Source organism: Lissotriton helveticus, chromosome 6 (assembly GCF_964261635.1).
Source record: "Lissotriton helveticus chromosome 6, aLisHel1.1, whole genome shotgun sequence".
Taxonomy (NCBI): domain Eukaryota; kingdom Metazoa; phylum Chordata; class Amphibia; order Caudata; family Salamandridae; genus Lissotriton; species Lissotriton helveticus.
The window spans coordinates 1,713,669,805-1,713,681,970 of record NC_136067.1 but is presented as its reverse complement, the minus strand read 5'-3'; the positions used below and the strand labels follow the sequence as shown (position 1 = coordinate 1,713,681,970).

Below are 12,166 nucleotides of genomic sequence, written 5' to 3'. Positions count from 1 at the left end.
CGCGAAATGCCTCACTCTCTCTGTCACTTCTCTCTGCTGGGAGAATCTCCTGCTCCTCTTGTGCTCCGGTACTTTGTCCTGAACTGGACTCCGTCCTCCTGCCACTGACAGGAGGGCACATGGCGGTCTGGGAAGCTAGAAGGAGGCGGGGCCCCCAAGCTAATGGGCGGCGTAGAAGGCAAGGGGCAGGGCCCTAAACGGAAGAGAAATGATAAAATGTAGATGAAATGTACTGGCATTGTGGAAATAGGGTGCGCGGTGTGTTTAAAAGGCGTGGCTTGAATGGAAAAGGCGGGGCCATTGCAGGGCGGGACAAGTCCTGAGGGGCGGGGCTTGGGCCTTCCGTAACCGGCTGTAGTCGCCGCACCCCGCAGTTTTACTGGGAGCAACGCCTCCTGGGCCCCGGGGGCGGAGCCGAGGGGAGTCAGGAGGTGTCGGGACTCAGGGCTTCCCGGCGGCGGCAGGAGGAGTCTGTCGAGGCAACGCCAGGTAAACAGCAGCTGGCGGCGGCCACCCGGGATGAGCAGCCATGGCATCGGTGAAGGTGGCAGTGCGGGTCCGGCCCATGAACCGCAGGTAAGAGGCACCGCTGGCCGCCAGTGCAAGCAACGCATCCCGGCGTCACCGTCTGGGGTGGGCTGACCTGCGTGCACCAGCCATTGGACCTTATTAAGCCTACGTCTACAACCTGCACCACCATGTCACCATCGACAGCCCACTAGTCTGCCCGCCCACACACGGGACAACCAGAGCACCTGTGTTAACTTCCCTTTAAGAATGGTAGTAAAAAAGCAACTACTAGGATATACACGGGAATGATAACCAAACCACATCCGGGCTAGGAGCTTAAATCTGTGTCTGCTACAGAACTATTGTATTAAGACCCTCAGAAATGCGACAGCCAATCATACAAGTGTCAGGAGGGCCATTACATCAGGACAAACAATAAACATATGACAGCTATAAACATATCTGCCTAAACGCCTACTTCAAGGTTGCCTGCTAAAAGATACGTGGCAGAGCTCTCATACCAGTGCTACCTAAACATTTGTGGAAGCAGAAGCACCTTTTTGTTTTTCCGTATAACCCACATATCACCAACACAAATTCGTTTCTCATGTATTTGCTAGCAACCGTGCACCAACGCATCTGCCAGCCAGTACATATTTGAGCCAGCACCCACAACTGTGTGTTCAGGTTCGGACTGCGACAAAAAATAGTCCCCAGTACCAAAATAAAAGTGGCCTCCATTAGTAAACCAGGTAGCAAAAAAATGTGACACACGTTTATAAATCAGGCAAGTTTCTTAACTTGTATAGAGTCTTTTGCAAGGTATGGCAAATTGCATGCTTTTGTGTTTTCTGTAGGCAATGCTTGTGGTAATATCAGGTAAATCAACAGTAGAAACTGGCCCATTTGGCTATAAATCAGGCCCACAAACTGCCAAAATAAGCATTTGCAATGCAACCGGTCTCGCATTTACGTGAGTTTGAGCTATTGGCATTGTAAATGACAATGCATTTATTTATGTTTTGGTTTTTGAAACATAAATAAAAAGCATTGTCAAGCACGAACAAAACCAGCCTTGTTGCCATAATGTGCAATAATGTGGTGCATCGCTAAATATTTATAAGGTCCCAATGACGAGACCGATTGCATTGCAAATGCTTGTTTATTTTTGTGGCACAAACTACCCAGGCGGTAATTCTAAGATATACAACAATATTAAAAGGACCAACACTATTGTTGAACAGTTTCTTAGTAGTATCAAAGTTTATTACAGTCACATAAAAAAATATACATGTATCATACATTAATGGTTAAAAATATACCTTCCCTAGAAAGTACACATGCATAAATGTTATCATAAAAATTCGTGGACATGAAGAATTAAGTTGTGTGTCGACGCGTTTCGGCGACCAGCGCCTTTCTCAAGACCAATTACAACTTTCTGAAAATAAAAACAATAATGAGTATATCGTTTATAGTAAATCATTACAATGTTATCTAGACATGGATGAAATATTTAAAAACAGCCTATATACACAATAAATTTTCTATAAACTAAAAAGAACTGTTCAACCAACTATGGTCTAAGGTCCTAAAATAATCTAAGCGCAACTGATAATCTGACAAAATAGTATAACATAAATAACATAATATAACCTCTATTGTAGCTTTGTATTATTAGGCTTGTTACTGTAGGTCCTAGGATGGCATGCAACAGGATTGATACATGATTCGACTGATACATTTGTGAATATTAAATCAACATTATTAAACATTGAAAAGTAATTACTTGTATATAGCACAAGATATTCCACAACTAAGTGCTTCATTTGCAGAGTCAGAATTGATCTTCTATTCGTAATTGGCGTTCTTATATGTGCATCTTTTATATGATAAATAAGCTAGTAACTATAGATTAGATATGAGAAGAACAGATGAGAAATAGAGAAAGAAAATGATAAGAAATTTATAGAAAATTAGAAAATAGAGAATAGAGAGGAATGAACAAGAGCTACTCTCTCGGTCCAGTATTGAATAAGTTATGGCAATACTACTCTTTAATGCTATTATGTGGACCCGAACAATGGGGGATCTCTGTTTTATAAGTCATGCGAACGATTCTAGTATGTATAGACACAATCTACTCATGTCTCTATTTATACTGGTATGATGATTAAATTATTTGAATTACAGAATTAGATATACCGATTTGGTTACACTTACCTAAAGCAATAGTGAACCAAACCTAATAATTCACGACACAACAATTGGAATTTCAACACTGTAGGGGTCCATGTGGTTCTTAAAACTGAATTGCCATTTCTGTCTAAGACTAGTTCTGTAATTTTTAATAGAGACAGAAGGTAATTAACATTACAGGATGTCACGGCTGAAATTAGTTATTTTTTTAATAGAGGTTCGTTTTAATAAGGATGAAAATGACCTACCTACTCGGATAGAATAACTGTTCTAGTATCAAAGGGTGTTTCAGCAATATAGCTAGTTGGGTCTTTATTCCCAGCAATCACGGACTTCCTGCATAAAATTGCAAAACATACCGATGAGCATGAGAACTACCGGCTACTTGGGGAATATATGCTCCTAGGTCAGCTCCTTACCTGCACACTAAGCTCTTGGGTTGTATCACCTCCACAGTATGCTACGTGTAAAGCTTGAGGGTATCAGCGTTGTCTGAAATATGATCAATAAAATACGAGGGTTCAGAGGAATATTTTTGAAAATGACATTAGGTTGTCTTTTATTCCCTTATACATTCTTACCGGGTGTTTCTTGGAATCAAGAACGTATTTATTTAAAGATGAGTCTTTTTCTGATGCTCAATATGCTGTAGCTGGCCGTGCTCATTTCCTACCCTAGATAAATAAAACAGTTGCCTAATTACTGTTATGTACATTGTGTTTCTTCCGTAAAGGATGAGCTTAATCACATTCACAGGTGTGCACATAAATACGCGCGAAATCGGTCTGATCTTTATTTCATCAAAGCATCAGACCAAGTGAGACGTTCCCCTCCACGCGGTTTCCATCCAAGAAACCGAAGGTATGTACGCCATAGATGCCGGATATTTTAAATCTCCCGCTTTGACCTAGAAGTCAAACGCTTTTGGTCACTTTTAATTTACCGCTCTTAACTAGAAGTCAAGCGTTCTGACACTAGTGCAGAATGACGACGCTTTGCGGTTTGTTTAACATCGCATTATTTTGTGACCTCGCAGGTTTTCTTCGAGTTGCATGTAGCCGTCTCTACCCGCTTAAAATATACATCGTGCGATACTGCCGAGATTCAAAGAATTGACATCGAGGTATGCTACTCTTTAATTATTTTCAGAGATGTAGAGAGGGCCATTGTTTACGGAAGAAACACAATGTACATAACAGTAATTAGGCAACTGTTTTATTTATCTAGGGTAGGAAATGAGCACGGCCAGCTACAGCATATTGAGCATCAGAAAAAGACTCATCTTTAAATAAATACGTTCTTGATTCCAAGAAACACCCGGTAAGAATGTATAAGGGAATAAAAGACAACCTAATGTCATTTTCAAAAATATTCCTCTGAACCCTCGTATTTTATTGATCATATTTCAGACAACGCTGATACCCTCAAGCTTTACACGTAGCATACTGTGGAGGTGATACAACCCAAGAGCTTAGTGTGCAGGTAAGGAGCTGACCTAGGAGCATATATTCCCCAAGTAGCCGGTAGTTCTCATGCTCATCGGTATGTTTTGCAATTTTATGCAGGAAGTCCGTGATTGCTGGGAATAAAGACCCAACTAGCTATATTGCTGAAACACCCTTTGATACTAGAACAGTTATTCTATCCGAGTAGGTAGGTCATTTTCATCCTTATTAAAACGAACCTCTATTAAAAAAATAACTAATTTCAGCCGTGACATCCTGTAATGTTAATTACCTTCTGTCTCTATTAAAAATTACAGAACTAGTCTTAGACAGAAATGGCAATTCAGTTTTAAGAACCACATGGACCCCTACAGTGTTGAAATTCCAATCGTTGTGTCGTGAATTATTAGGTTTGGTTCACTATTGCTTTAGGTAAGTGTAACCAAATCGGTATATCTAATTCTGTAATTCAAATAATTTAATCATCATACCAGTATAAATAGAGACATGAGTAGATTGTGTCTATACATACTAGAATCGTTCGCATGACTTATAAAACAGAGATCCCCCATTGTTCGGGTCCACATAATAGCATTAAAGAGTAGTATTGCCATAACTTATTCAATACTGGACCGAGAGAGTAGCTCTTGTTCATTCCTCTCTATTCTCTATTTTCTAATTTTCTATAAATTTCTTATCATTTTCTTTCTCTATTTCTCATCTGTTCTTCTCATATCTAATCTATAGTTACTAGCTTATTTATCATATAAAAGATGCACATATAAGAACGCCAATTACGAATAGAAGATCAATTCTGACTCTGCAAATGAAGCACTTAGTTGTGGAATATCTTGTGCTATATACAAGTAATTACTTTTCAATGTTTAATAATGTTGATTTAATATTCACAAATGTATCAGTCGAATCATGTATCAATCCTGTTGCATGCCATCCTAGGACCTACAGTAACAAGCCTAATAATACAAAGCTACAATAGAGGTTATATTATGTTATTTATGTTATACTATTTTGTCAGATTATCAGTTGCGCTTAGATTATTTTAGGACCTTAGACCATAGTTGGTTGAACAGTTCTTTTTAGTTTATAGAAAATGTATTGTGTATATAGGCTGTTTTTAAATATTTCATCCATGTCTAGATAACATTGTAATGATTTACTATAAACGATATACTCATTATTGTTTTTATTTTCAGAAAGTTGTAATTGGTCTTGAGAAAGGCGCTGGTCGCCGAAACGCGTCGACACACAACTTAATTCTTCATGTCCACGAATTTTTATGATAACATTTATGCATGTGTACTTTCTAGGGAAGGTATATTTTTAACCATTAATGTATGATACATGTATATTTTTTTATGTGACTGTAATAAACTTTGATACTACTAAGAAACTGTTCAACAATAGTGTTGGTCCTTTTAATATTGTTGTATATCTTAGAATTACCGCCTGGGTAGTTTGTTCCACAAATTTATTCCCTGACCTAGGGGTTGATTGTTATTCGTTCTAACAGGGAACCCTTGTTGTTTACAAGAAATGCTTGTTTATTTCCAGTAGCCACTGGCTGTGTGGTTTGTTGTGAATTGAATATGACGGTTCTGGTCTGTGCTACCTGGGATGTTGGTTAGCCCAGTTACTGGTGAGCGGCCGGTGCAGAAGGTGCGCTGGTTGTGGGCTCTATATTCCTCACTACTGGATTTGACAAACTTCGTTATGTAACTTACTTGATTAATCCGAAGTTGTATGTAGTATGTATTGCAACACCTGTGTATGCCTCGTAATCAGTCTTCCTTGTGGAATGTAAATTTAGAGTCGTACGGTGTCTTGTACGACTCGTACGGAGTACGGCTCCTGGTACGAATCGTACTTCGTCGTACGTATGGGACGTTTACAGGTACGATTCGTACGGGGCTTTTTACCGGATCGGAATCGACCCCTCGTGTTTGTTTCGAAGTACTCTGTACAAAGCCTGAAAATCAAGGAATCTACACGCAGACATTGGCCGCTATTACAACTAGAGGATCACTTCCATAATATTTTTGAGAATCCCCCAATATTTGCTTACCAGCGTTCAAAAAATATACAACAAATATTGAGAGCACCTAAAAGATCTTCAAATATTTAATACAAAGGAACATTGCCATGCCATAACTGTGGACACTGTAATAGTATAATTAAAGGCAACACCGTATCACATCCCACACAGGGAACACCCATAAAACTTAAGGTGAATGCTACATGTGATACCACAAATGTTATTTACCTTCTCAAATCCCCAAGTGGCCTTCCATACGTGGGCAAAACTGAACGGAAAGTTAAAACCAGATTGACTGAACATCGTAGTAACATTCATACCGGTAATCTCAAATCCTGTGTCGCAGCCCACTATGTCAACCACTCACATAATGCCAGTCAGATCCGGTTCCTATTTCTGGAAGTTGTTGAGAAAATTACAAACAGAGACAATAATAAGTACCTGCTCCAACGTGAATTATTTTGGATACACAAACTGAAATCCCTACACCCGAGAGGGCTCAATGAGAGACTGGAATACAGTTGTTTCCTGTAATCCACCAGTACTTGCTGTAACCCCTTGATCTATTTCTCCTTACTGTACACTTCTCATTTCATTTTCGCATCTGTTTTCATATACCTTTTCTTACGGGTCTTGTACTTTCGGGCATTCCCTAGTTTCCTCATTTTCCCACTTTTCTTCACTTTTCTGCAGCTTATCTCATACTTAATACTCTATATCCTGTTCTAGTTTATCTATTCTTTTTATCTTATTCTCTTACATTTTTTTGCCCATTATTATTTTTTTCCTTTGGCTTACACATTTTCCCAGTGACACCGGGCTGATTTATGTTGTATGTAGTACTCTAGATTTCCCTTCTTTTTTTCCTTTTCCCCGGTTTATAATTGCTCTTCATCATCCATTTTTTCTCCCCGTATTAGTTTGCATTTTGTTAGTTCGTTTAGTGTACTTTTGTGTATTAGTTAGAAGTATTGTCATTATCTTTGCGTACACAATCACTCGAGCTGGTGAATGTTTCTTGATTTAGGACTGTTTTTAGTATGTTTGATTCAGTGTTATGGAGTGTGTATCACCATCACCATTTATGTTTGCTTCGTTATGCTCCTCATCGTTATCCGTTTTGCACCTATTTGTTCGCTTGTTTCAGTTTCTAATGCGTTTTAGCCCTCTTTCTATTATCATTACCTGTCTACCTTACGCACATGTTATTTCAACCCGCATCTTCCGGGTTTCATCCATTGATTCCTTTTGGAATATCGGAAGAGACACAATACGTATATTTCACAACTTGAGCGAGTAAGCTTCTTTCTTTTTTCCATAAGTACTCACGGGTGTATAATTTTCAATAACAGGTCTTTGTTATGGCTTTACTGTCTATCATTCGTCCTGTACGTCCACACGTATATTTTAGCTTCCGTGTTTCACTCGAGTTTGACGTTGAATCCGTTGTGTATTCACACGCTGGCATGCTCACATGGCCATCTATTTCTATGGTATTTTGGATCTCGCTCGCGCTTCTGACTCTACACTTGTCATACCACTTTATACCGGAATCACCAGCTTATTACCATCTTTTTAATCACCGTTACCTAGCTTCCTAATCATGATCCCACACTTTAAACTTTTTGTTTTATGCACACTGCTCAGTCTTCACATACTATCCATACAGCTTATAGAATCTTTTTGTGCATTCTGAGTTATCGCAGGTCAGTGATAGACATTTGTTCTATGGTTTGTTTCTTTATAGATTCCCCCTGACAAAGTGCTATGCACGAAATGCATAGGGGATAGTGCTCACTTATGTGAATTATTGAAATTATGGACAAACAACTACTGATGTGTATATATGCAACAAGATAAAGGATATCTAATCATATGCTGGAATATGATGATTTTCAATTATCATAGCAAGATTCGAAAAGATACCATTACCACTTGAATATCTTCCAGTCTACTGATTTCTCCAAACCGCTTACGCGCATTCGCGCTATTGGAGTGCACAAGATTTGACCTTACACGGTGTAAGGCCTCTTTGTTGATTTTTTGTTTGCACCTCAAGGACCAGGAGGTGATCACCTCGAGCACCCAGAAACTGAGAACATTCTTGTGTACTTTTTTCTTTGAATTTTGATTAATTGAGAGTGCTGCGGTCTCTACTATTTTCTTTTTAACAGATAGCCAGACATCATAGGCTGGCGGCCGCTAATCCAGATTTTTTTTACCAGGTACCCTACTCCTTAGAGTATCATTGTACAGGTCTTGGCCAGTAAGGTGAAACTTAACTCATGTACTGCCAATCCTATGGACAGAGAATGAAAAAGGATTGATGGCTTTGGAAAGCCTATTTGTTTTCTCTGGCAGACTGGTGGTGCAGTCTGTAACCACAGTCTGCCTATTAGGCTGATACACATGCCATATTGTACATGGCAGCAAAGTATTGTTGGCAATTCTGGAAGGTCTTTGGGTGACTCTTCCTCAAACAAATCATGATTAGCAGTAAGTGGCCAAGAATGTTGGTTTGGATATTCCAGATTGCATTGGCAGGGTGGTTGATATAAATGTTGTCCTTTTGTAGATGGCCTGGCTGATGCCCCCTGGGTTTTCAATGGATGTACTTGCTTTACTAATATACACTCCCTTTGATGGGTCTTGCCTCTTTGGAGAGAACACAGAATATGTTTTGAAGCTCTTTAAAGGCAGCATAGCAGCAGCACATCTTCTGGGATTGGTGATCCCTTCCAAACAGTTTCTACATCAGTTCAGGAAACCTGGGGCTGATCCAAGAGACAGGCTTATAGACAGAGACAGCCTTCCCAGTCAGTGATATAGCAGACAACCTGGTCGTTTCTGGGCTGTGGACATGACCTGGCAGAGAGCTTGCAGGCCAGCAGGGGTATCAGTCCTCTTACTCCTATTTCTCTGAAAACAGCTTTAGGTTGGCTGATCAGAAGTGAGAGTGTAGGAAAGTAGGATCTGCTTCTTATGGTTACCCCCCACTTTTTGACTAGTCTGACTGGGACCCTGCTAATCAGGACCCCAGTCTATCTCCTTTCTCCCTAAAATGTAAATACCTATACTTCGGTACAATCCAGATTGGATACTGGGGTACCCTTATAAGTCCCTAGTATATGGTATACATGTAGACAGGGCTTAGGTACCCCAGAGGCCTCCTATGGGCTTAAGCATGTATTATGCCACCCAAGAGAGGCCATGCAAAATGCCATTTCAGCCTATGTAAGCTGGTACTTGCATCACTTACTTAAGATATAGGTTCACTATATTTATAGGTCACTACACTTAAAACTTCTAAGTTACCCTTATGGCAGGCCTTGACAATCCTGAAGGCAGGGTGCTGGGTTTTATGTGCGAGGGTGCCCCTGCATGAGCAAAGCCCTCCGCAGCCTTCGGAGACCATTCTCCCGGGTTGTCTGGGACACAGCCAGACATATAGGTAGAGGTGCATTATAACCTCGAGGTAAATGCTTTCTCGAAAACAGCTGAAACAAAACATATTGTGTTTGGTATCAAACACCTTGGAATCATACCTTAACACTGGTAACCAGTGTGGGAGGTATAATTCCACCCTTATGAAGCGAGCTTCGTAGGGTCACTGGTCTTTCCGGTACCGGCCTTCTTGACCCGAGCAGCCCAAAATGGCTGCTGCCGACCAGAGACACATTCTGCCCTCCTGCTGCTGCTACTCCAAGGGGAGGGCAGGACAATAGGTATCCTGTCACAGGGAGGTGTGACCACCTCCCAGACAGGATTTAGTGTATTGGGGCTGGGTGGGTGCCCTTCCAAAGTGCCTGAAAGTATGCACGAGGGGCACATTTGGTGTCTCTGTGCATAGTCCTCCTCAAACCAGTTCTGGGAGCCGTTGGCTCTTGCTCTTGCGTGAAACTGGACAAAGGAAATGGAAGTATCCCCCGACTGTCCTGACCCTTCCCTGGGAGGGTCCTCTGAATCTCTCCATCCCTCTCCCGTGGGTGCATAAGGGCTTATCTGGCTGTAGGACCCTAGATTCGACGTGGACAAGGTTTTGAACAAGAAACCACTGAACTTCGACCATCTGGACACTCTTGACTTCGACTGGGCACAACTTCGTCTCCGTCCAAAGCGTCATCTGTGCCCGTGCACCAGACAGGCTTCGTGCAGAACCTGTGGAGCATCAAGGACATCTGAAGTATCTCCCTTGGGTTGAAGGAGTCACTCCTCTGCATTCGCCGGATCGTCGTGAGCACCAGAGAAGAGGCGAGTCTCGGACGTGCAGTATGCATGTCGAAGTGCAACCTGATGTGTTGGCGAGGAGTGCCTTAGGAGGGGACGCACCAAATTGGAAGTAAAGTCTTCACAGTGCTGAGGGCGGATCTCGGTGTGGACTGAGACTGCCAAAAGGAGGGCCAAGTCATTGGGCCCTTGAAGTCAAACCCAGCGGCCCGGACTGGCAGCCATGGAAGAGCTGAGCCGCCGGCCCAAGTCCGCCGCACCCCGTGTTGGAGTTCTGGATCAAGGCCCAAGTTGCTGATGTCGGGGAGGAGATTGGGGTTACGCCACCCCACAGGTAACGTGGATCAACACCTGGGGTGGGCCCGAAGCGACACTCGGCCTCCCGTCCAGACAGCTGCACAAGCCGTTGCTTCGGCTCGGATCCCGGTTCGTGACCCAAGGAGGGACAGTGCTGGGGCCGGAGTGGGAATCAGTACTTTTGTGTCATCATTTGATCCATAACGGGGGCACTGGTAACGGAGCATGTAAAACTGTCGTATTACACTTGGCATTATTGCTGCTAACAAACTGTCGTATGACGAACTACATGCTTGGTGCACTACGCACTGCGTTATTTTTCCCTTGCATATTACCTGATTGTAACATGGCGCATTGCATTTTCTCAGTGCACAGTATATGAGTATAACGTGACGCAGTGTACTATTCTTTCATTGCACCGTACAGGATTGTAACGTGACGCATTGCTTTGTTTTCTCCTGGTACAGGGCATGCTGGTGGGGGTATGCATTGCACTATTCCTTCAGTTGCAAAGTACATGACTGTGGCCCTACGTATGGCATTGTTTCTCTGTTGCACAGTATAAAAGAATTTTGTTACGCATTGCAGTATTTGTTTCCTTTTGCTACATGTGTGATTGCAACAATACGACTGGCCTAACCTTTTGGAAACAGTTAGAGGTGAGCTTAACTGTTGGGTAGAAGGGGTCGTTGGAAATAGAACCTACCATTCCACCAGAAAGAATACTACCCATTCTTATATGTTGATTTTGTATAGTGTGGTTGTATCTTATAATTGCTTGTATAAAGATTATACTCATTTTATCAAAACTTGTGTGGATTCTGTTTATGGTGACTTCATGGGCTTAATGTGAGCGTGGTTGCACATACTGAACACTCATGCCTTGGAGATAAGCCTGGCTGCTCATGCCAAGCTACTAAGGGGGGTGAGCAGGGCTATCTCAGACGGTGTCCTTACTTAGCCTAACGTTGAAGCGAGGGGTCGGGGACGCCAGCCTCCAGTATTTGGTGGCGGCGGTGAGCGATAAGGGCCCCACTTCCAACAGCATACATGTCTATGTCCTGATGATGATCCCTGTACCCTATTTGTAAGGGATCGAAACGTCATCAACTTTTTGACACGGTCATATGAATTATCTAGCAAATTGTGCTATGGTGTTTGTCTTTATATCTGCTTGGCAATTATTTATTCCTTTTCAAGCGTTTAAAAATGCCTGAGCGTTTTCTTTATTCCTCTTTTTAAATGTCAGTTTTTGTGTTCCACTTGATTTTTGTCTTTTTGCAAATATAGTGTATTAAAGAATCCTTGTCTGGACGGACAACTTAATATAGATCTCATTGTATTTCTATATTTACCCTGTCTCCTAATGCTTTGTGAGGGACCGCTGACCTATCCTATTTTTCCTTGTTTACATATAACATGGAAAGTTAAATGT

The 12,166-nt window shown here is 41.7% G+C and overlaps 1 protein-coding gene across 2 annotated transcripts in view; it reads left to right on the top strand.

Annotated features, from left to right (window-relative positions):
- The first annotated feature begins 395 nt into the window (after window positions 1-395).
- The window catches only part of KIF16B (kinesin family member 16B), a 1,655,522-nt gene continuing 1,643,751 nt past the window's right edge, over window positions 396-12,166 (top strand). For both annotated transcript variants that reach the window (XM_078649578.1, XM_078649577.1), the window contains exon 1: window positions 396-576. In XM_078649578.1, the coding sequence (XP_078505704.1) occupies window positions 530-576 (47 nt within the window). In that variant the 5' untranslated portion in view covers window positions 396-529. The remainder of the gene's footprint in view (window positions 577-12,166) is intronic.